At 46.7% G+C, this 22013-nt stretch overlaps 1 protein-coding gene across 1 annotated transcript; it reads right to left on the bottom strand.

Moving 5' to 3' along the window:
• Window positions 1-12254: 12254 nt before the first annotated feature.
• On the bottom strand, window positions 12255-12604 carry LOC129474765 (large ribosomal subunit protein eL43-like). Its single transcript, XM_055266431.2, has one exon. The coding sequence runs from the start codon at window positions 12602-12604 to the stop codon at window positions 12326-12328; it is 279 nt and encodes a 92-aa protein (XP_055122406.2). The 3' UTR covers window positions 12255-12325.
• Window positions 12605-22013: the final 9409 nt, after the last annotated feature.

Below are 22013 nucleotides of genomic sequence, written 5' to 3'. Positions count from 1 at the left end.
GCTGACTCGGGCGAATCACTTGAGGTCAGGAGTATGAGACCAGTCTGGCCAACATGGCGAAACCCCGTCTCTACTAAAAACACAAAAATTAGCTGGGAGTGGTGGCAGATGCCTGTAATTCTATCTACTTGGGAGGCTGAGGCAGGAGAATCGCTTGAACCCAGCAGGCAGAGGTTGCAGTGAGCCAAGTTCGTGCCACTGCACTCCAGGCTCTATCTCAAAATAAATAAATAAACAACCAAACAATATATGTTGAATACTTATTTTGTGCCAGGCACTGACTTTACAAATATTAGCTCATTTAATCTTTATAAGAACCCAGCAAGGTAAATAATAACATCTCTCTTTATACAGTGGCACAGAAAGTTTCTGTAATTGCCTGAGTTCACACAACTCCTGAGTATAAAGCCAGGATTTGATTCCAGGCCATCTGGGTCCAGAGTTGCCATATTTAATTTGACCTCTACTATATATTTGGATATATTTTTATTTTTTATTTTTTAAGATGAAGTCTTACTCCATCACCCAGGCTGGAGTGCAGTGACACTATCTCAGCTCACTGCAACCTCTACCTCCCAGGCTCAAGAGATTCTTTAGCCTCAGTCTCCTGCCAAGTAGCTGGGATTACAAGCATGCACCACTATGCCCAGCTAATTTTTGTATTTTTAGTAGAGACGGAGTTTCACCGTTTTGGCTAGGCTGGTCTCAAACTCCTGACTTCAAGTGATATGCCCACCTCAGCCTCCCAAAGTGCTGGGATTACAGGCGTGAGCCACCACGCCAGGCAAATATATTTTTAAAACATCTTTGGAGACAGCAATAATATCAATAATGATGATAATAATAATAATGGAAATATATTTTAAAACATTTTTGAAATAGTAATAATGACAATACATTTTTGAACACTGAAATATGCATCCCAAAATTTAACACTATGGAGGCCACGTATAAACTAACTTGAGCTGCTTGATTAGCCCATTGTTGTGCAGACCTTAGAATAAAGCATTTTTGGCCACCTCTGCTGAATTAAAGCTAGAATGGAAGACTCAAATGTTTACAGGGCCAGGTGCGTGATGTCAGTGAGTGGTTTTAGGGCAACAGGGAGTGGTGGGGACTGTGGCAAACGGGAATGGAATGCATGAGCTGAGAAGATGCAGCCAGGACTCAACTCCAGGCACTTGGAATTGGGGACCAGCAATGGCAGATCCTTCAGGAGGAGATAAACATCCATCTTCATCAGCAACTAATTCAATGAAAACAATACAAAAACACAAGGTGTGTGAAATAAAACGTGCCTGTGGGTCAAACCCAGTTCCTGCTCTCCTTCCACCGCTGCCCTGCCCAAATTGAACGTATGCTCAGATTATCAGGAAAGCTGTCAACAACAACAACAACAACAACACTGGCCAGGTGCGGTGGCTCATGACTGTAATCTCAGCACTTTGGGAGGCTAAGGCAGGTGGATCACGAGGTCAGGAGTTCAAGACCAGCCTGGCCAAAATGGTGAAATCCTGTCTCTATGAAAAATACAAAAATTAGCCGGGCGTGGTGGCGGGCACCTGTAACCCCAGCTACTCGGGAGGCTGAGGCAGAGAATTGCCTGAACCCGGGAGGTAGAGGTTGCAGTGAGCCAAGATTGCACCACTGCACTCCAGCCTGGGTGACAGAGCAAGACACCGTCTCAAAAAAAAAAAAAAAAAAAAAAAACCAACTATTTGAAACTGTGGCATATTCATTCAATGGAACACTAGACAGCAATAAGAATAAACTCTAGCTATGAAAAATATGGATGAATCTCACAAACGTAAGCCAGACACAAAAGACTACATCCTGTGTTATTCTGTTTCTTTAACGTTTAACAACAGACAAGACTCATCTCTGGTGTCAGGAGTCAGGCTTGTGGTTACCCGGGAGAGAGGTGCTAGTGAGTGATTGGGAGGGGTAAAGGGAAGACTTCTGGGAGCCTGGCCAGGTTCCATTTCTTCATCTGGGTCCCAGTGGCATGGGGGTTCTGTTTGCGATGATTCATTGAGCTGCACACTTGAGTTTTGTGCATTTTTGATGTCTGTTTTTTGGTTTTTGTTTTCTTTTGAGTTGAAGCCTTTGTCACCCAGCCTGGAGTGCAGTGGCACCATCACAGCTCACTGCAGGCTCCACCTCCTGAGGCTCAGGCAATCCTCCCACCTCAGCCTCCCGAGTAGCTGGGACTACATACAGGCACGTGCCACCATGCCTGGCTAATTTATTATTATTATTTGTAGAGGCAGGGTCCTGCTATGTTGCCCAAGCTAGCCTCCAACTTCTGGGCTCTAGTGATCCTCCCGACTCAGCATCCCAAAGTGTTAGGATTACAGGCATTAGCCGTCGTGCCCAGCCATATGTGTGTTATACTTCAAAATTTATGTAAAATTTTTTGAAACACGTACACAGAAACCATTACCATTTGGAAATATTTCCCTGGACAAAGCAGGATTGTGTTTGGATAGAAGGGAAAACAAATGAGGAAATAATCCATTCCAAGTATGGGAAGCATCTGACGACCCTTTGCTGAACAGGTCAAAAGAATACAATTGTCAGGGCTGAGCTCACCACTGCACTCCAGCCTGGACAACAGAGCCAGACCCTGTTTCAAAAAAAAAAACACGAAAAAACAAAAGTATCTCCTTGGAGAGGCCTTTCTAGGAAGCAATCTTCCCAGTTACTTCCTCTTAGGGTACTATAACTTCCTCTTAGGAAATGCTGATTACAGTCTGCAATTCCCTTGTTTATTTGGGGTTTTCTTTCTTTTTTCCTTTTTTTTTTTTTTGAGATGGAATCTCGCTCTGTCACCCAGGCTGGAGTGCAGTGGCAAGATCTCGGCTCAATGCAACCTCTGCCTCCCAGGTTCAAGTGATTCTCTTGCCTCAGCCTCCCAAGTAGCTGGGATTATGGGCGCCCACCACCATGCCTGTCTATTTTTTTGTATTTTTAGTAGAGACAGGATTTCACCATGTTGGCCAGGCTGGTCTTGAACTCCTGAGCTCCGGTGATCCGCCTGACTCTGCCTCCCAAAATGCCGGGATTATGGACGTGAGACACTGTGCCCAGCCCTTTTTTCTCTTTTTTTAGTTTATTGTCTATCTCCCCTTCATGAAGACAATGATTTTGCCTGTCTTATCCATCACTTGGCACATAGCAGGTGTCACAAAATATTTATTAAATGAGTGAAGAGAAGGAGGGAGAGAAGGAAGAACATCTGAGTGGATAATTGGGAGTTAACAAGGCAAAGCTGGGGGCGGTTGGAAGCTGTGAAGACCGATGGGACTAGAGATGAGAGACCAGGGGGTGCGGCAGGCAAGATGATGTCCATGTTACAGATAAGGCATCTGAGGCTCAGAGATGGCAAGGGGCACGACCAAGTCATCCAGTGGGACAGGTCCTGGATGAATCCAGTTTCCGACTCAAGAGTCAATAGAACCTCAGTTACTGGGCACTCGTCTGTACTAACTGCTGAGGTGAGTACTGTTATTCCTTCCTAAGGCACAGCCAGGAACAGTGGCTCATGCCTGTTAATCTCAGAATTTTGGGAGACCGAGATGGGAGGATTGCTTGTGGCCAGGAGTTCAAGACCAGCCTGGGCAACATAGTAAAACCCCCAACTCTACCAAAAAAGATTTTTCGAATTAGCTGGGCTCGGTGATGCCTGCCTGTAGTCCTAGCTGCTCAGGAGGCTGAGGCAAGAGGAACTCTTGAGCCCAGAAGCTCAAGGCTGCAGTGAGCTATGATCAGGCCACTGCACTTCAGCCTGGGCAACAGATCAAGACCATGTCTCTTAAAAAAGAAAAGGTGGGGGGAGCCGGGCGCCGTGGCTCACACCTATAATCCCAGCACTTTGGGAGGGGGCGGATCACCTGAGGTCAGGAGTTAGAGACCAGCCTGACAAACATGGAGAAACCCCATTTCTACTAAAAATACAAAATTAGCCGGGCGTGGTGTTGTATGCCTATAATCCCAGCTACTCAAGAAGCTGAGGCAGGAGAATCGCTTGAACCTGGGAGGCAGAGGTTGCGGTGAGCCGAGATCGCACCATTGCATTCCAGCCTGGGCAACAAGAGCGAAACTCAGTCTCAAAAAGAAAAAAACAAAAAAACAAAAAAAAGGACCTAAGGCACAGAGAGTTTGAGTGACTTGCCTAAGGTCACACAGCTAGGAAGCAGCCAAGCCTCAGGGCTTTCGTCTACTCTGAATGGCTATTCTCCGCCACCCCCCACCCTGCCACCTTGCTGCCAACTCTCTGCTCTGACCCCAGCACAGTCTGTGAATTCAAACCCTAACCCTTTCTAGAGCTTTGGGCAAAGCCAGGAAATTCCCTGAAACCCCTTCAAGGCCTGGGTTCCAGTTCCCCCAACTCCAAACCAAAAGAGAGCAAAACTAGCCCTCCTTGCAAGGTGGCTGTGAGAAAACAGTGATAAAAATTAATTATAGGACTTGTATGTAATAAAAATAATTGCAGGGCTCCTGGCAAACAGCCCGGCTCTAGAGATACGGACTGATGATAGCAGGCATTTATGGCCCCACGGCCCAGCCTTTCTGAGGCTGGGGTGATAGGAGCTGGGTCACGAGGTGGGGGTGGTCACAGGCAGGAAACTCCCAGCAGCCCTTGCCACGGGGAGGCCCGGGCCTGTCTCCGAAGCGGCCTGCACAGTGGTTTCAGGGACGCTTGGAAGGATGCTCCCCCAGCCTGGTGGGTCACCATTCGTTATCCATCTGGTTGGGTCTGATGTTGCTTGCTGTTTGCCTTTCTAAAAACGTCTAAACAAGGCGGGGTGTGGTGGCTCACACCTGTAATCCCAGCACTTTGGGAGGCCAAGGTGGGCGGATCGCTTGAGGTCAAGGGTTTGAGACCAGCCTGGCCGACATGGTGAAACCCTGTCTCTACTAAAAATACAAAAATGAGCTGGGCATGGTGGCGGGTGCCTGTAATCCCACCTACTCAGGAGGCTGAGGCAGGAGAATCACTTGAACCCGGGAGGTGGAGGTTGCAGTGAACCAAGATGCCCTGGTGACAAGGCAAGACTCCATCTCAAAAAAAAAATAAAATGACATCCTGGATTTTTATGGCAACCCTGAAGTTTGCATATGTATGATTCCATTTATGTGAAGTTCAGAAATAAGCAAAACGAATAAATGGTAATAGAATCAGGAGCATGGTTTCCTTGGGTGGGAGTAGGAGTGAGTAGAAAGGATATCAGAAAAGCTTTACATCTTGTTCTGGATGGAGATTACCTGTGTGTATACACATGTAACAATTCACCGAGCTGTACACTTAATGTTTTTACCTTTTACAACACTTGTGAATTACAACTCCACAAAAAAATATTTTTAGGACAGTTGCAGTGGCTCACATCTGTAATCCCAGTACTTTGGGAGGTCAAAGACCAGCTTGGGCAACATGGCAAGACGCCGTCTCTACAGAAAAATTAAAAAATCAGCCAGGTATGGTTGTGCATACCTGTAGTCCCAGCTTCTTCTTTTTTTTTTTTTTTTGAGACGGAGTCTCGCTCCGTCGCCCAGGCTGGAGTGCAGTGGCGCGATCTCGGCTCACTGCAAGCTCCGCCTCCTGGGTTCACGCCATTCTCCTGCCTCAGCCTCTCCGAGTAGCTGGGACTACAGGCTCCCGCCACCACGCCCGGGTAGTTTTTTTGTATTTTTAGTAGAGACGGGGTTTTACCATGGTCTCGATCTCCTGACCTCTTGATCCGCCCGCCTCGGCCTCCCAAAGTGCTGGGATTACAAGCGTGAGCCACCGTGCCCGGCCAGTCCCAGCTTCTTGGAAGGCGGAGGCAGGAGGATCGCTTGAGCTCAGGAGATCTCGGCAACTGTGAGCCGCAATTGTGCCACTGCCCTCCAGCCTGGGCGACAGAGTGAGACCCTGTCTCAAAAAAAATTATATATATATATGTATGTATATATATAAATTACACAAATTTTTTAAATCCCACGAGCGATATACCCTATTATAAAATCTTTGATATTATCTGACTGATGGGATGTTTGCAAGGTTAAAATGTGATAAAGTTTGTGACTCTCTTGCTACATTTTAGGCTGTCATGGTAAGAACTCAATGTTAAGTGTAAACAGCATTGTTAAATGTAACAGCAGCATTCATACAGCATCATTATTATCATGGCTTTTTGTATTTCTCTCTATTGCTGATAGACTGGAGCGCCCTCGAGTGTTTAATTTGTTATAGTACCTCAGTTATTACAAAGAGCACCCTAAACCCAAGTTTGTAGTCTCAATGCCAAAGGGCAATGCTTTTTTTCTTTTCTTTCACTCCAGTGCCACATAAAAAAGGACCAAAACATGACCTCCTGGGAGCAAAGAAACACCAGGTTGCCTAAGGAGAGGTGAACCGGCCCAGGTTGGAAACAGAGCAGGTCAAATCTCCCGTGCTGATCAGTGGTGGGATCACGCCTGTGAATAGCCACTGCAGTCCAAACTGTGAGACTCCTTCTCTTAAAAAAAAAAAAAAGTAACAAAATTCACATCAAATCAATGGGTCCCAAGGCCAACTCAAGCCCTGCCCATGATCACTCCCTGAAATGTGTCAGAAGGAAGGCAGAAGGGAACACGCAGCTCTACCTCCCTTTGATGCAAGCACATTGCAAATATCATCTCGTTTCACAGGAACTCACATAATATTTGAATGTGGCATCATACGGACTACAAAAATGCTTTCATATTACTAATAGTCACAGCTAGCTTTCAGTGACAGCTTCCTGCGTCCCAGGTACCCTACTAGGAGCTAGATGTCCATTGTTAGCTTTGATCTTTAAAATGACCTGTGAGGCATATATTCTTTTGTAGCCTGCTTTTTTCCCTTCAGCGGTATGCTTTGGGCATCTTTCCATGTCAATAAATAGAGCTGGGTCGGAAGTACCTGATTGAAAGGCTGAGAAACTTAAACAGCAGCCACTGCCCAGGTGAAGATCAATAATAGTTAACATTTATTGAGTGCTTTATTACACACTAGGCCCTCCACTCATTGTTTAAGGTGAACTCTCTCGCATTTGATTCTTGAGGCAATCCCAAGGTAGCTTCTGTTATTATTCAGATGGGGAAACTGAAGCCCAGAGAAGCAAAGGAGAGGTGAATCGGCCCAGGTTGGAAACAGAGCAGGTCAAATCTCCCGTGCTGATCAGTGGTGGGATCACGCCTGTGAATAGCCACTGCAGTCCAAACAGTCAAGGTCAGATAGCTGGTGTTTAATGGCAGAGGTGGGATTCAAACCCAGGTCCCTCTGATTCAGGCACTGGGCTCTCAGCCAGCACATTTGGAGGACAACATGGAGGAGGATGCAAGGGGAGTCTTCCAAGTTGGAAAAGGATCCACTGGCAAAGGCTGAAGACAGGCAGGAGGGTGGTGTGGGCCCAGGCCACTGTCCTCCATGGAAGTGACAGTAAGGCTTCCTGGAGGTGACACCGTTTGGACTAATTCTATGTCTCCAGCCAATAAAGGAGGTCTTTTTATAACTTGCCAGTTCCTGGACATATGTCCAGTGAGACATACATGGGTTCAAATCTTCATTGTGCCACTCTAGTTTAAAAAAAAAAAAAATCAGCGTTATCGCCAGACACAGTGGTTCGCATCTATAATTCCAACACTTTGGGAGGCCAAGGCTGGCGGATCACCTGAGGTCAGGAGTTCGAGACCAAACTGGCCAACATGGTGAAGCCCCATCTCTACTAAAAATACAAAAATCAGCTGGGCGTGGTGGTGCACACCTGTAATCCCAGCTACTCGGGAGGCTGAGGCAGGAGAATCGTTTGAACCCAGAAGGTGGAGGTTGCAGTGAGCCAAGAATGTGCCACTGCATTCCAGCCTGGGTGACAAAGTGAGACTCAGTCTCAAAAGTAAAAATAAAAATAAAAAATAAACAGCATTGTTGAGATATAATTGGTGTTCAATAAACTATACATACTTAATTGAATAATTTGATGTTTCAACATATGTACATACCCAAGGAACCATCACCACAATCAAGATGCCAAGTGTTTCCATTGCTTCCAAAAGCTTCCTCATGCTCGTTTATAAGTCATCCCCCATTCATCCCACCACCCCATTCCCAGGTAACCATCATCACTATAGGTTGCTTTCTTTCATTATAGATGGCTTTACATTTTCTGGGATTTTATGGAAATGAAATCATGCTATATGTATTCTTTCTTAATTTTTTTTTTTTTTTTTTTGAGACAGAGCCTCTCTCTGTTGCCCAGGCTGCAGTGCATTGGTGAAATCGTGGCTCACTGAAACCTCTGCCCCCCGGGGGTTCAAGTAATTCTCCTGCCTCAGCCTTCCTAGTAGCTGGGATCACAGGCGTGCGCTACCATAGCTGGCTAATTTTTTTATTTTTTATTTTTTGTATTTTTAGTAGAGACGGGGTTTCACCATGTTGGCCAGGCTGGTCTCGAACTCCTGGCCTTGGGTGATCCGCCTACCTCAGCCTCCCAAAGTGCTAAGATTACAGGCTTGAGCCGCTGCACCCGGCCAATATGTACTCTTTCTGTCTGACTTCTGTCATTCAGCATAATTATTTTGTGATTCATTCATGTTATTGCATGTATCAATAGTTTGTCTTTGTTTATTGCTAAGTAGGATTGAGATGTAGATGTACATATATTAGATTGGTGCAAAAGTAATTGCGGTTTTTGCTGTTACCTTTTTTTTTGAGACAGGGTCTTGCTCTATCACCCATGCTGGAGTGCAGTGGCATGAGCTCAGCTCACTGCAACCTCTGCATCCAGCTTCAAGCAATTCTCCTGCCTCAGCCTCCTGAGTAGCTGGGACTACAGGCGTACACACCATGTCCGGCTAATTTTTGTATTTTTAGTAGAGACAGGGTTTCACCATGTTGGCCAGGCTGGTCTTGAGCTCCTGGACTCAAGTGATCTACCTGCCTCGGCCTCCCAAAGTGCTGGGATTACAGGCATGAACCACCATGCCCGGCCATTTTGCCATTACGTTTAATGGCAAAAACTGCAATTACTTTTGCACCAACCTAATAGATCTCACAGGTGAAGCACGGTGGCTCACACCTGTAATCCCAACACTTTGGGAGGCTGAGACGAGCAGATCACTTGAGCCCAGGAGTTTGAGACCAGCCTGGGCCACATAGCGAAACCCTGTCTCTACTAAACACCAAAATATTAGCCAGGCCTGGTGGCGTGTGCCTGTCTGTAGTCTCAGGAGGTTGAGGTGGGAGAATCACTTGAGCCCTGAGGTCGAGCTACAGTGAGCCATGATCGCACCACTGCACTCCACTTTGTCTCAACCAAACAACAAAGAAAGATACAGAAGCCACAGTTTCTTCACCCATGCCCCTGGGCATGTCATTGTTTCCCCCAGTTTTTGCCTATTACAAATAAAACTGCTACGAACACTCACATACATGTCTTTGATTGGACAAATGCTTTCATTATCCAGGAATACAATTGCTGGTCACATAAGAATATGTTTAACTTTTTAAGAAACTGCAAACTACTTCCCAGCCTGGCCTTTTTAATTATAGTCATTTTAGATGCACTCATTTTTTTTTAACCTGTGGATCTAATAGATGGTTTCTTAGACTGTCCGGACCTCAGTTTTTTCATGTGTAAAATGGAGATAATTGGCTGAGTGTGGTGGCTCACGCCTGTAATCCCAGCACTTTAGGAGGCCGAGGCAGGCAGATCATGAGGTCAAGAGATTGAGACCATCCTGGCCAACATGGAGAAACCGGATCTCTACTAAAAATACAAAAATTAGCTGGGTATGGTGGCACGCACCTGTAGTCCCAGCTACTCAGGAGGCTGAGGCAGGAGAATCGCCATGAACCCTGGAGGCAGAGGTTGCAGTGAGCCAAGATCGTGCCACTGTACTCCAGCCTGGCAACAGAGTGAGACTCCATCTCAAAAAAAAAAAGGAGATAATTATATCAGCTTTGAAAGGTAGTGAAGACAGAGTGAACTAGCGCATAAGCACATACGCAGCACGTAGAACAGGGACTGGGACATAGTAGAGGTTCCATAAGGGGTGGGTTTTTGTTGTTGCTGTTGTTGTTTCTGAGATGGAGTCTTGTGCAGTGTTGCAATCTCAGCTCACTGCAACCTCTGCCTCCCAGGTTCAAGTGATTCTCCTGCCTCAGCCTCCCAAGTAGCTGGAATTACAGGCACGCACCACCACGTCTGGCTAATTTTTGTATTTTTAGTGGAGACAAGGTTTCACCATGTTAGCCAGGCTGGTCTCGAACTCCTGACGTCAGGTGATCCACCTGCTTTGGCCTCCCAAAGTGCTAGATTACAGGTGTGAGCCGCCAGCCTGGCCAAGGGTGATTATTTTATTACAATTGAACTGCAGCCATTCTATGATCTGGCCACTTACCCCAGGATACAGCATCCTCAACTAGACGGCAAAAAGCCACTTCCTTTGCACTTAGTCAGTGCTGTTAGCCTGGAGGAATAACAATAGCACCATCGATTGTGCCGGGCACTATCCTAGGTGCTTTTGTATGTTGAATCCTTGCAAAGCCCTGTGAGGTGGGTCAGTGTTTGCCTTCTCTATGACAGACGAGAAAACTGGGACGTAGTAACTAGTCATTGGCCAAGGTCACACAGCAGTGAAGTAATGGTGCTGTGATTTGAATCTATGTAGTTTGATTTAGGATCTAGAAGTTTTGCTAATGGATTACCTAGCTCAGATCTAGTGAAAGAGCCCAGTCACAAAAGCACCTCCTGATGCCCAGAATCATCTTCAGCTCCTCAGACACAGAGCCTGAGGCAAAGATTAGGTACTGTGTGATTTATAAAGGAAAGAACCTGCAAGGGATGAAGGGAAGCAAGACAGGGAGGGAAACAAGCAAAGATGTGGTCTCAGGTAAAGTCTAGCAAAAAGGCTGGCTTTGTGTACCTCTGTACGAGTCAGCTGTTGGCTGCCAGCCACCCTGTGGGTAAGGGGAATAAACTCTAGGGTGAGATGATTCCTGAGATGGCAGTTCTCCATAGAAATGGAAATAGTAAGCCATTAGAAGCCTACAACTGAAGCATCTGGGGGGATGGTGTTGGTGTGCTAGCCCCGGGCTCAAGAGGTTCCCAGAGGCACATTTCTTGCTTGCCTAATGAACCAAGTTCTAGAACATTCTAGAACATTCACTTCCTAGACTTGTTTTGGAGAATCCTCCTTCTCACTGAGACCAGCATGTTGAACAAACCTGGCCTGTGACATAATCAAAGCACACCCTAATTTGTATCTCCCAGTGTCCCTTCTAAGATGTATTTGGTGAAGAAACATTTTCCCTGCCACTGGGTGAAATCTCTCCATTATTCTTCTGCTTGTTCTGAGGAAACAGGCAATTCTATGGTCATTTTAGGTCACAAACACAACCTCAATTTAGAAATGAGAACGTCCAGTCAAGCTTCTAACCAAAATTCCCAATTTGATTTGGGTTTAAACCTTCTCCGCTCGCCCTCAGGCCTGCTGCAGGGAGGTGGTGTGGGTGGCTACTTCTCTATCTCTCCTTCCCTCACCCACATGTGGGGTACGGTGGGGGTGTTGGAGATGGCAAAGGGAGAGAAAGGGTCTCCCTTGAGCTGCCACTATCCTGGCTGGCTTCAAGCTGCCCATTTCTGTCGTGGGCTCCATGGAGATGGCCACTGTCACACGGGCCCTCTCACTCTTGACCTTGGGGGATGCACCTCTCCTCATAGGGGTCCCTTGCAAGTCCTTCGTCAGCCCTTAGGAACCCAACATCCAACTCAAGCTTCTTGCTGCTGCCACACCTCTGCCCCTCCAGGAGGCTCTAGGGGACAGGACCCAAGAGGACCACTTGTAGGTGCTCTCTGCCAACACTGGCCCATGGGAAACACTCCAGCCGGCAGCCTGTGCCCTGAAAGTCCTGGGAATGTGGCTTACCTTAGCACACCCACACTGTGGCTCCTTCACCAATTCAGCCAGGCAGCCTATTTCTCTCAGCCTCTAGATGTCCATGCCCACATGAGACCACTGGGCCCCCTCATAATGGCCACACATTAATCTCTACAAATAGTGGCCCCTCTCATGGAAAAGCCCCCGTGACCCCATTCCACCCTTCCAGGGAGATGGTCACCAAAGAACTCTTTGCTTCCTCTTCCCATCCTAGGAGAATGTGGTGGGTATAGGGGTAATAATAAATGCAGCAGTTTTGGGTAGCCATGGCCAAATTTTAGCAGCTGTGGGTTTGGACTGGGCTCTTTTTTTTTGTTGTTTTTGTTACATAAATTAACCCATTTATTATAGGCCAGTGATGTCTTAAAGAGTAGAGGTGCGTCTACTGGTCTTTCAACTCCTTCAGTCTTCTGATGGCAGACTTTACCATGACAGCGGAAGTGGTATTGTACATCCAGGCACCGCCAGCCACTGTCTTCATGCAAGAACCACAGTGCCAGATCCCCACAGCTCGTCTCTTCATCTTGGTTTTGCCACAGAAAGAGCAAGTGTACTTGGCATGCTGGCTGATTTCAACTTTCTTCACCATTTTCCAGAGGGAGGCCCCATAGCGGGTCCCGTATTTACCGACGATGGCGACTTTCTTGGTACGTTTGGCCATATTGCCGTGAACTAGGTCCCATCCCAGAGAGTTGGACTGGGGTCTTAAAAAACAGCTACTGGGGCCGGGCGCGGTGGCTCACTTCTGTAATCCCAGCACTTTGAGAGGCTGAGGCAGGTGGATCACCAGGTCAGGAGATCGAGACCATCCTGGCTAACACGGTGAAACCCCGTCTCTACTACAAATACAAAAAATTAGCCGGGCGCGGTGGCGGGTGCCTGTGATCCCAGCTACTCGGGAAGCCGAGGCAGGATAATGGCGTGAACCCGGGAGGCGGAGCTTGCAGTGAGCCGAGATCCCGCCACTGCACTCCAGCCTGGGCGACAGAGCAAAACTCCGTCTCAAAAAAAAAAAAAAAAAAAAACAACAAAAAAAAACAGCTACTGGTTGTCACAGCAGAGCTTTCTAGAAACATCTTACAAGTCATGTCCACCACCCCAAGCCTCAGTTTTTTCATATCCTTGCTGGGGGTTTGTGGTGAGGGCTGAGTGAAGTAGTGAATTTGTGGAGCTAACACTCCAGGATTCCACAGTCACAGACCTGCAAATTCCATCTCCGTGGGACCATTTACAAGTGATGTGGCTTCTCTGAGTCTGTTTACTCCTTTGTTAAATGGAAGAGCCTCTACTCCATTGCATCTCTGTAAGGCTAGTTAAGTGAATACATACATGCTTAGCATGGGACCTGACACCTGGTAAGAACTCAGTCCATGCTGGGCGTTATTAATACAATGGTGGGTGGCCGGTACTGACGGAGGGGATGTGGGATCTCCACCCCTTCCATTTCCCTCACTATTCCAGGCCCTGTTTTGGAAATGCTTCAGCCAGGCTGGGATCCAGGGCCCCTGGGAACAGAAAGGACATGCTGTACCTCCAAGCAGCCATGCTGACTCCGGTTAGGAAATCAATGTGTGACCACAAAAACTCAGCCAGGTTCTTCCCACTTCTGGGAAATCTGCACAGCCAACCCATGGGCATCTCTTTACCCCATCCTGAGAGGTGGCCAGCTTCGTTCTAGCTCCTGATTCTGCAGCTTGTGAGCACAAGGCTGGCACACTGAGAAACAGGAGTCTCTCGCCCCTTAGGGAACCCCAGGCCCAGGGGTCACAAGCTTTGCACAACCCTCTGATTGGGGTCAAACATGTCTGGTGTTTGCCAAGCCTCTAACTTCCCCCAGCCCCGCGTCTGGACACTTCTCAAGCCAAGCCAGGCTCCGGACCACTGGTTGGGCAACCCATGACCTTAAACTGGGTCAGCCCCATCAGATGAGCATCTGTTTAAGAGTATAGGACATTTTGTTCTTTAGAATCCCAAGGGTCAGAGTATGAACCCTCCCTGTCCCCAATTCAAACTCCTCCCCCACCACCTACTGCCATTTACTTACTCTGTTACTTTGAGCAAGTTTTTCAGCTCTCTGAGTTCTAGTTTTCCTAGCCACCAAATGCAGACTAACAAGTACTTTCACCTTCCAGGGTTGATGTGAGATTCGTGTAGTGAATGTCAAAGAATGGCACACACATTAGCAGGCACTCCATAAGGGAGAGTTACTGCAAACAGGGGCACTAGACACCAAGTAAAAAACAGTATGGTACACATGCTACAGTGGATGAGAGGGCAGAGCTGAGAGCCAGACTGCCTGGGTTCCAAACCAGGCTGCTGGCCAGGTGCGGTGGCTCATGCCTGTAATCCTAGCACTTTGGGAGGCCAAGGAGGGTGGATCACTTGAGGCCAGGAATTCGAGACCAACCTGGCCAATATGGCAAAACCCCATCTCTACTAAAAATACAAATAAAATTAGCCGGGCATGGTGGCGTGCCCCTGTAATCCCAGCTAGTTGGGAGGCTGAGGCAGGAGAATCGCCTGAAACCAGGAGGCAGAGGTTGCAATGAGCCAAGATTGTGCCACTGCACTCCAGCCTGGGCCACAGAGTGAGACGCTGCCTCAAGACAAAACAATACAAAACAAAACAGGCTACCCTGCCACCTCCTGTGTGGCCACAGGGAATCTCTGTAAGCCTCAGTTTTCTTCTCTGTAAAATGGGAATAATCATAATACAGTTATAAGGATTCAGTTAGATTAGTTGCAGTGGAAACAGTGCCTGGCACATAGTATCACCTAATAACCATTAACGATTTTTTATTTTGTTTTATTTTTCCAGTCTCTGCCCCAGTTGGGAAGCATGAACTATTTTTAATTAGCCACACAAGTTAGTAATGTCAGTAATGGTGCTGAAATCACACGGGTCAGTGTTTTGAACAAAATTCACATGGAACTCATATTTAGTGAGCCTCTACCTATATACCTAGTGCTAACAGAAGCCATACATTTAGATACATGTATATGTACATGTATACACACATATGCACACACACATACTGTGAAGTAGGTCCTGCTGTCTTCATTTTTTAAAACCTTTATATTATAGAGCAAAACAGATGCAGAAAACCACACAAATTAAATTTGTAACAGCCAGGTGCAGTGGCTCACACCTGTAATCCCAGCACTTTGAGAAGCCAAGGTGAGTAGATCGCTTGAGCCCAGGAGTTTGAGACCAACCTGGGCAACATGGCAAAATCTGAAACACCATCTCTACGAAAAATACATAAATTAGCCAGGCATGGTGGCATGTACCTGTAGCCCCAGTTACTCAGGAGGCTGAAGTAGGAGGATTACTTGAGTCTGCGGAGGTCTGAGGCTACAGTGAGCTGAGATCACACTACTGTACTCCACCCCAGCCAACAAAGCGAGACACTATCTCAAAAAAAAAACTGTAGCTTAGTGACTTATATCAAGGCAAACACCCTGTAACCACCACCCAGGTCAAGAAACAGAATTTTTCCAGCCATCTCAGTGTTCTCCTTCCCACCTCACCAGGTACTCCATACCAATCACAGCCCCTGCCCCCAAAATAATCACTAATCTGACTATTAATTACTTCCTTGCATTTCTTCATGACTTAATCATCTGAGTGTGCATTCCTAGATGTTATTGTTTAGTTGTATCCACTTTTTATTTTTATTTCTTTATCTTTTGTTGAGATGGAGTCTCGCTCAACCGCCCAGGCAGTGGCATGATCTTGGCTCACTGCAACCACTGTCTACCGTGTTCAAGAGAGTCTCCTGTCTCAGCCTCCCCAGTAGCTGGGATTACAGGCACCCACCATCATACCTGGCTAATTTTTGTATTTTAGTGGAGACGGGGTTTCACCACGTTGGCCAGGCTGGTCTTGAACTCCTGACCTCAGGTGATCCACCTGCCTTGGCCTCCCAAAGTGCTGGAATTACAGGTGTGAGCCACCGCACCCGGCTCTGTCCACTTTTTAAAAGCTTCTTTTTTTTGTTTTTGTTTTTTGTTTGTTTGTTTGTTTTTTGGAGACAAGGTCTCACTCTGTCTCTCAGGAGGGAGTGCACCATTGCAATCTCCGCTCACTGCAGCCTCAAACACACCAGGCTCAGGTGATCCTCTCACCTCAGCCTCCTGAGTAGCCAGGACTACAGGCATGTGCCACCGCACCTGGCTAATTTTTGTGTTTTTTTGTAGAGACAGGGTTTTACCATGTTGCCCAGGCTGGTCTTGAACTCCTGGCCTCAAACGATCCTTCCATTTAGGTCTCCCAAAGTGCTGGGACTACAGGTATGAGCTGTGGTGCCCGGCCAAAAGCCTATTTTATTAATCCAAAAGCCTCTTTTAAAAAATAGTCTACAGGTTCCTCTTCCATCCTTTTCTCTTCCTTGAAGTTTATCTGTTGAATTCAGGCTGTTTTACGTGTAGTTTCTCAAAGTTTGAATTTTTGTCAGTTGCATCCTCATAGTACAATACAACACGGCCCTCTGACCTCTGCATTTCCTGCAAATTAGCAGCTGGATCAGACTCAGGGTCCATCTTTTTGGCATGATTATAGCTGATGCTGGACTCCTTTCCAAGCAGCTCCTACAAGGCTGGAGTTTGCTCCTTTTTTGATGTTAGCTGCCATTGTGTACAATGGCTAGATACATTAATTCACTGTAAATAACAAAATGGCAATATTGCATCATTTTGTTTTCATGTATTATCTGTAGCAATTTTATAGGAAGCTTCTTCCCTTTATCTATTATTTGGTTACCCAGTGCTACAGTTCATTTAGGAAAGGCAGGAGAATGACTAGATTCTTTCTTTTTATTTACCTAGTTTTCAAGAATCCAATTTATTTCCATGCCATCTTCAGAAGGTGATCGATTTACTGGATATCATTATGAACCCAGGGTTTTAAACATATTTGATGAGTTTTGTTTTTGTTTGTTTGTTTTTTGAGACGGAGTTTCGCTCTTGTTGCCCAGGCTGGAGTGCAATGGCGTGATCTCGGCTCACAGCAACCTCCGCCTCTGGGGTTCAAGCCATTCTCCTGCCTCAGCCTCCGGAGTAGCTGGGATTACAGGCATGCACCACCACGCCCGGCTAATTTTGTATTTTTAGTAGAGATGGAGTTTCTCCATGTTGGTCAGGCTGGTCTCTAACTCCGAACCTCAGGTGATCCGCCCACCTCGGCCTCCCAAAGTGCTGGCATCACAGGCGTGAGCCACCACGCCCGGCTAAACATATTTGATGAGTTTCAATCAACTGCAAGTATTATCTTTGTTGTAGCTAAAATTGTTTCATCTGCAGGCTGGCTTCTAAGTCCTTTTGGTGTGACCCTGGTAGCCTTTGATAGCTTCCTTGTTAATTGGCGTGACAAGATATTCCAGGCTCATTTTGTATATTTTCTGCTACAGATCTGGAATGAGTAATTTCTTCAAGAAGTCTTTTTATTTTTATTAATCAAAACTATTATCTGGGTGCAAGATATGCTCATTGCTACAAGATTGATCATGGTTTAAGTCTTTTTAGTAGCTAGAGCTAGGTATTATATATATGAATACATGCATATCCATTTCCTTTAAAAATAGTCTCGAGTTCACATTGATATATCCAACGTAAATAGAGTTTTATAGGATGTTTATGGAATCTATTCTGTATTACATCTGTAGTTTCTTTCTTCCACATTTGGAATCTTTCATTTTCAAGGATACAAGGGCTGATAAAATTGAAAGATGCTATAATTACTGGTTAAAATGACTCAATAATTCGCAGAGGTTAAAAGCTCCTTTAAACTTAAGGTTGTGTGGCAAACACCTTACACTCGCCCACTACTGGAGCTGGCAAAACGCTTTCCAGTTTCAGCTGCTGTTTTCCCAACAACACGTGAATACATGTTGCAGTTTTAGCACTCTCCATGTCTCAGGCCCGTCAGACACCTTGCTGCTTCCTTTCTGTTTCTACTGCACAGAGATGCCAATGGCATGCAGGCCTTGTAGCTGTTGGTGATTTGTCCCCACTCGTTTTTTGGAATTCATGAAGATGCCTTGTCACTTAGTTTTGTTGTAAATGTGTTTATGAATTTTTTTCTATTTTTATTTGGGGAGTTGGGGAGATTCAAATCTGTGCTAGGCATTATTGCCTCCATCTTTCCAGAATTCCTCAGCTGGTATTATTTTCACAAATGAGGAAACTGAGCCCCAGGGGAAATGTGATTTGCCCAAGATCACACAGCCAGTGACAGCGCAGAAATGCATGTGAGGTCACCTGCTTTCATGCAAGGTACAGAGAAGATGCCTGATATGGACCACTCCCTCCTCATCTTCCTCCCTATTTCCACTGGTCAGTGTCTTTACAGGATTCTGCGGGGTTTGGGGAGGGGCTTTTTTGTTTGTTTTTTGAGGTGGAGTCTTGCTCTGTTGCTTAGGCTGGAGTGCAGTGGCACGATCTCGGCTCACTGCAACCTCCATCTGCTGGGTTCAAACGATTCTCCTGCTTCAGCCTCCCGAGTAGCTGGGATTACAGGCACCCACCACCACACCCAGCTAATTTTTGTATTTTTAGGAGAGATGGGGTTTCACCACGTTGGCCAGGCTGGTCTCGAAATCCTGGCCTCAAGTCATCCTCCTGCCTCGGCCTCCCAAAGTGCTGGGATTACAGGCGTGAGCCACCGTGCCTGGTCCCATGATTCTGTTATTGACAATCAAATGAAATTATCCATGCAAAGAGCTCATCACTGTACCAATGAAAGCATTCAATAACTGGTAGCAGTTAGTATAGGATTTCATGGTTGATGAAACTAAGGGTTGGAGAGACAGATAACTGTTCCACTGTTACACAGCTGGTAAGTGACACAGGCTTTAGACTCAGGTCTGTCTGACCAGAACCTAACATTCTTTCTCCCACAACAGTTCTTAATTTGGAGCAGCTTTGTCTCCCAGCTGGTATTTGGCAATGTCTGGAGATACGTTTGGTTTTCATCACTGTGAATGTGGAGTGCTACTGTCATCTAGTGGGTAAAGCCTAGGAATGACATTAAACATCCTACAGGACACATCTCTCCCACGCCCCCGAAACAAAGACTTTTCCAGCTCCAAATGTCAATAGTGCTAACGTTGAGAAAGTATGCCCTATACTGTAGTGCCATCCTAAATAAGCCTTACCAGGCCGGGCACGGTGGCTCACACCTGTAATCCCAGCACTTTGGGATGCTGAGGCAGGCAGATCATCTGACGTCAGGAGTTCGAGACTAGCCTGGCCAACATGGTGAAACCCGTCTCTACTAAAAATACAAAAATTAGCCGGGTGTAGTGGTACACACCTGTAGCCCCAGCTACTAGGGAAGCTGAGGCAGGAGAATCGCTGGAACCCAGGGGGTACAGGTTGCAGTGAGTCGAGATTGCGCCACTGCACTCCAGCCCGGGTGACAGAGTGGGACTCTGTCTCAAAAAAAAAAATAAAATAAAATAAATAAAACTAAATAAGCCTTACCTTAGAATCAATATTAAGGCTGATCCTAGGAGATTTTCTGAGCTCAGAATCACAGGCCCTGAACAGAGACAGCTCAGGCATGTCTAGCCTCCTCCAGCATGTATGTAATGCAATGTCAAGATTTTTTTCTTCGGAGGCTGGATGAAACTAGGAGAGCAAGGCCGGGCGTGGTGGCTCAAGCCTGTAATCCCAGCACTTTGGGAGGCCGAGGTGGGCGGATCACGAGGTCAGGAGATCGAGACCATCCTGGCTAACATGGTGAAACTCCGTCTCTACTATTACAAAAAAAAAAAAAAAATTAGCCGGGTGTGTTGGCGGGCGCCTGTAGTCCCAGCTACTCGGAGAGGCTGAGGCAGGAGAATGGCGTGAACCCGGGAGGCGGAGCTTGCAGTGAGCCGAGATCGTGCCACTGCACTTCAGCCTGGGGGACAGAGCAAGACTCTGTCTCAAAAAAAAAAAAAAACAGAAAAAAAAAAAAGAAACTAGGAGAGCAAGATGTTTGAAACCTTCAAAACCAAGACACAGGGCAAGCTGCCCCCTGGTGATCTTTCTGCTTGAGGGTGGGTGATCATCACTGATAAACAGACATTTCATGATACAATGTGCCAGAATTCTGCACGTGCCATTCTTTTTTTTTTTTGAGACAGAGTCTCGCTCTGTTGCCCGGGCTGGAGTGCAGTGGCATGATCTCGGCTTACTGTAACCTCTGCCCCCCAGGTACAAGCGATTCTCCTGCCTCAGCCTCCTGAGTAGCTGGGATTACAGGTGTGTGCCACCACACCCAGCTAGTTTTTTGTGTGTTTTTAGTAGAGACGGGGTTTCACCCTGTTGGCCAGGTTGGTCTCGAACTCCTAGCCTCAGGTGATCCACCCGCCTCAGCCTCCCACAGTGCTGAGGTTACAGATGTGAGCCACCGTGCTCGACCTGCTCATGCTGTTCTATGACATCCTCCCAAGGACCCCTCTAAACAAGGGCCATCCCCATTTTATACATAAGGAAATGAGTCTTTTCGAGAGGTTGTTCAGACTCCATAAATTCTGAGTGTCCAAGGCAGAGAAGACAGACATCAAATACCAGCTCAAACACTTAGCCATCATGTGACTTTGGGCAATTTTTTGTCCTTCTCTGATCCTTTTTCCTAACCTGTAAAAACAGTGACAGGGCTACATGACCTTTAGGACAAAGTAAAATTTGGGACCGTGGTGTCATACAAACTTGAATTGATACCTAGTTCTCTCTTTCATATCTTGAGCCCTTAGGAGACTTTCTCTTTCTGAATATTTTACATTATTTTATTTTATTATTATTTTCTGAGATGGAGTCTCGCTCTGTTGCCCAGCCTGGAGTGCAACGATCTTGACTGACTGCAACCTCCACCTCCCAGGTTCAAGTGATTCTCCTGCCTCAGCCTCCAGAGCTGGGATTACAGGCACCTGCCACCATGCCTGGTTAATGTTTGTATTTTTAGTAGACACGGGATTTCACCATGTTGGCCAGGCTGGTCTCAAACTCCTGACCTCAAGTGATCCACCACTTTGGCCTCCCAAATTGCTGGGATTACAGGCATGAGCCACCAAGCCTGGCCTCTTTCTGGATTTTAGTTTCCTCTTCTGTAAATGGGACAAGGCTAGCTTGCTGTTCACAGGGTCATTGTAAGGTGAAATTAAGATCATACAAGCACAGTGCCTGGTATATATAATCATTCAAAAAGCAGAAACTTTTTTTGTTATCATTGTTTATTGGAGACGTTCTAATCCTGATATAATCTGGTTCTCTAAAATGTAATACCAAGAGGAACAAGAAATAATGGCCCTCAGTTGAGGGAAGGGGCAGGGATTTCTGGGGCATCTCTGAATCCTCTCCCTGCCCTGCCCTTGAGACCAAGTTCTTCTCCTGCTGGCAGCATCTAGGATTGCCATCTGGGCTCCAGGTACCACTAGTAGGTCCTAGGTTTGGGTTGAGGAGAGGGGCGAATTTATTCCAATACCTAGGACAGCATGGTTAGGACAGGGTCATCCCTCACCCTTTGCCACAAGAGCTGCCATTTGGCAGGGCACAGGAGAATGGCTTGAGCCCGGGCAGCCTCCCAGGTGGTTGGGATTACAGGCCTGGCTAATTTTTGTATTTTTAGCAGAGACGGGGTTTCACCAGGTTGGCCAGGCTGGTCTTGAACTCCCGAACTCAGGTGATCCACCTGCCTTGGCTTCTCAAAGTGCTGAGATTATAGGCATGAGCCACCACGTCCGGCTGTTTTGGGGGGTTTTCTTTTTGAGACAGAGTCTCACTCTGTCACCCAGGCTGGAGTGCAGTGGCATGATCTCGGCTCACTGCAACCTCTGCCTCCTGGGTTCAAGTGATTCTCCTGCCTCAGCCTCCCGGGTAGTTGGGATTACAGGCATGTGCCACCATGCCGGGCTAATTTTTGTATTTTTAGTAGAGACGGGGTTTCACCATGTTGGCTAGGGTGGTCTCGTACTCCTGACCTCAAGTGATCCACCTGCTTCAGCCTCCCAAAGTGCTGGGATTACAGGCATGAGCCACTGTGCCTGGCCTTATCTTACGTTTTAAAAGATTTCACAGCTGTGATT

Source organism: Symphalangus syndactylus, chromosome 24 (assembly GCF_028878055.3).
Source record: "Symphalangus syndactylus isolate Jambi chromosome 24, NHGRI_mSymSyn1-v2.1_pri, whole genome shotgun sequence".
NCBI lineage: Eukaryota > Metazoa > Chordata > Mammalia > Primates > Hylobatidae > Symphalangus > Symphalangus syndactylus.
Note: the sequence above shows the minus strand (reverse complement) of the source record. Positions and strands in the feature narration are given on the sequence as shown.

Excerpts from the sequence above, each read along its gene's own strand:
- LOC129474765 (XM_055266431.2), bottom strand. The coding sequence starts at position 12,604 with ATGGCCAAACGTACCAAGAAAGTCGCCATCGTCGGTAAATACGGGACC.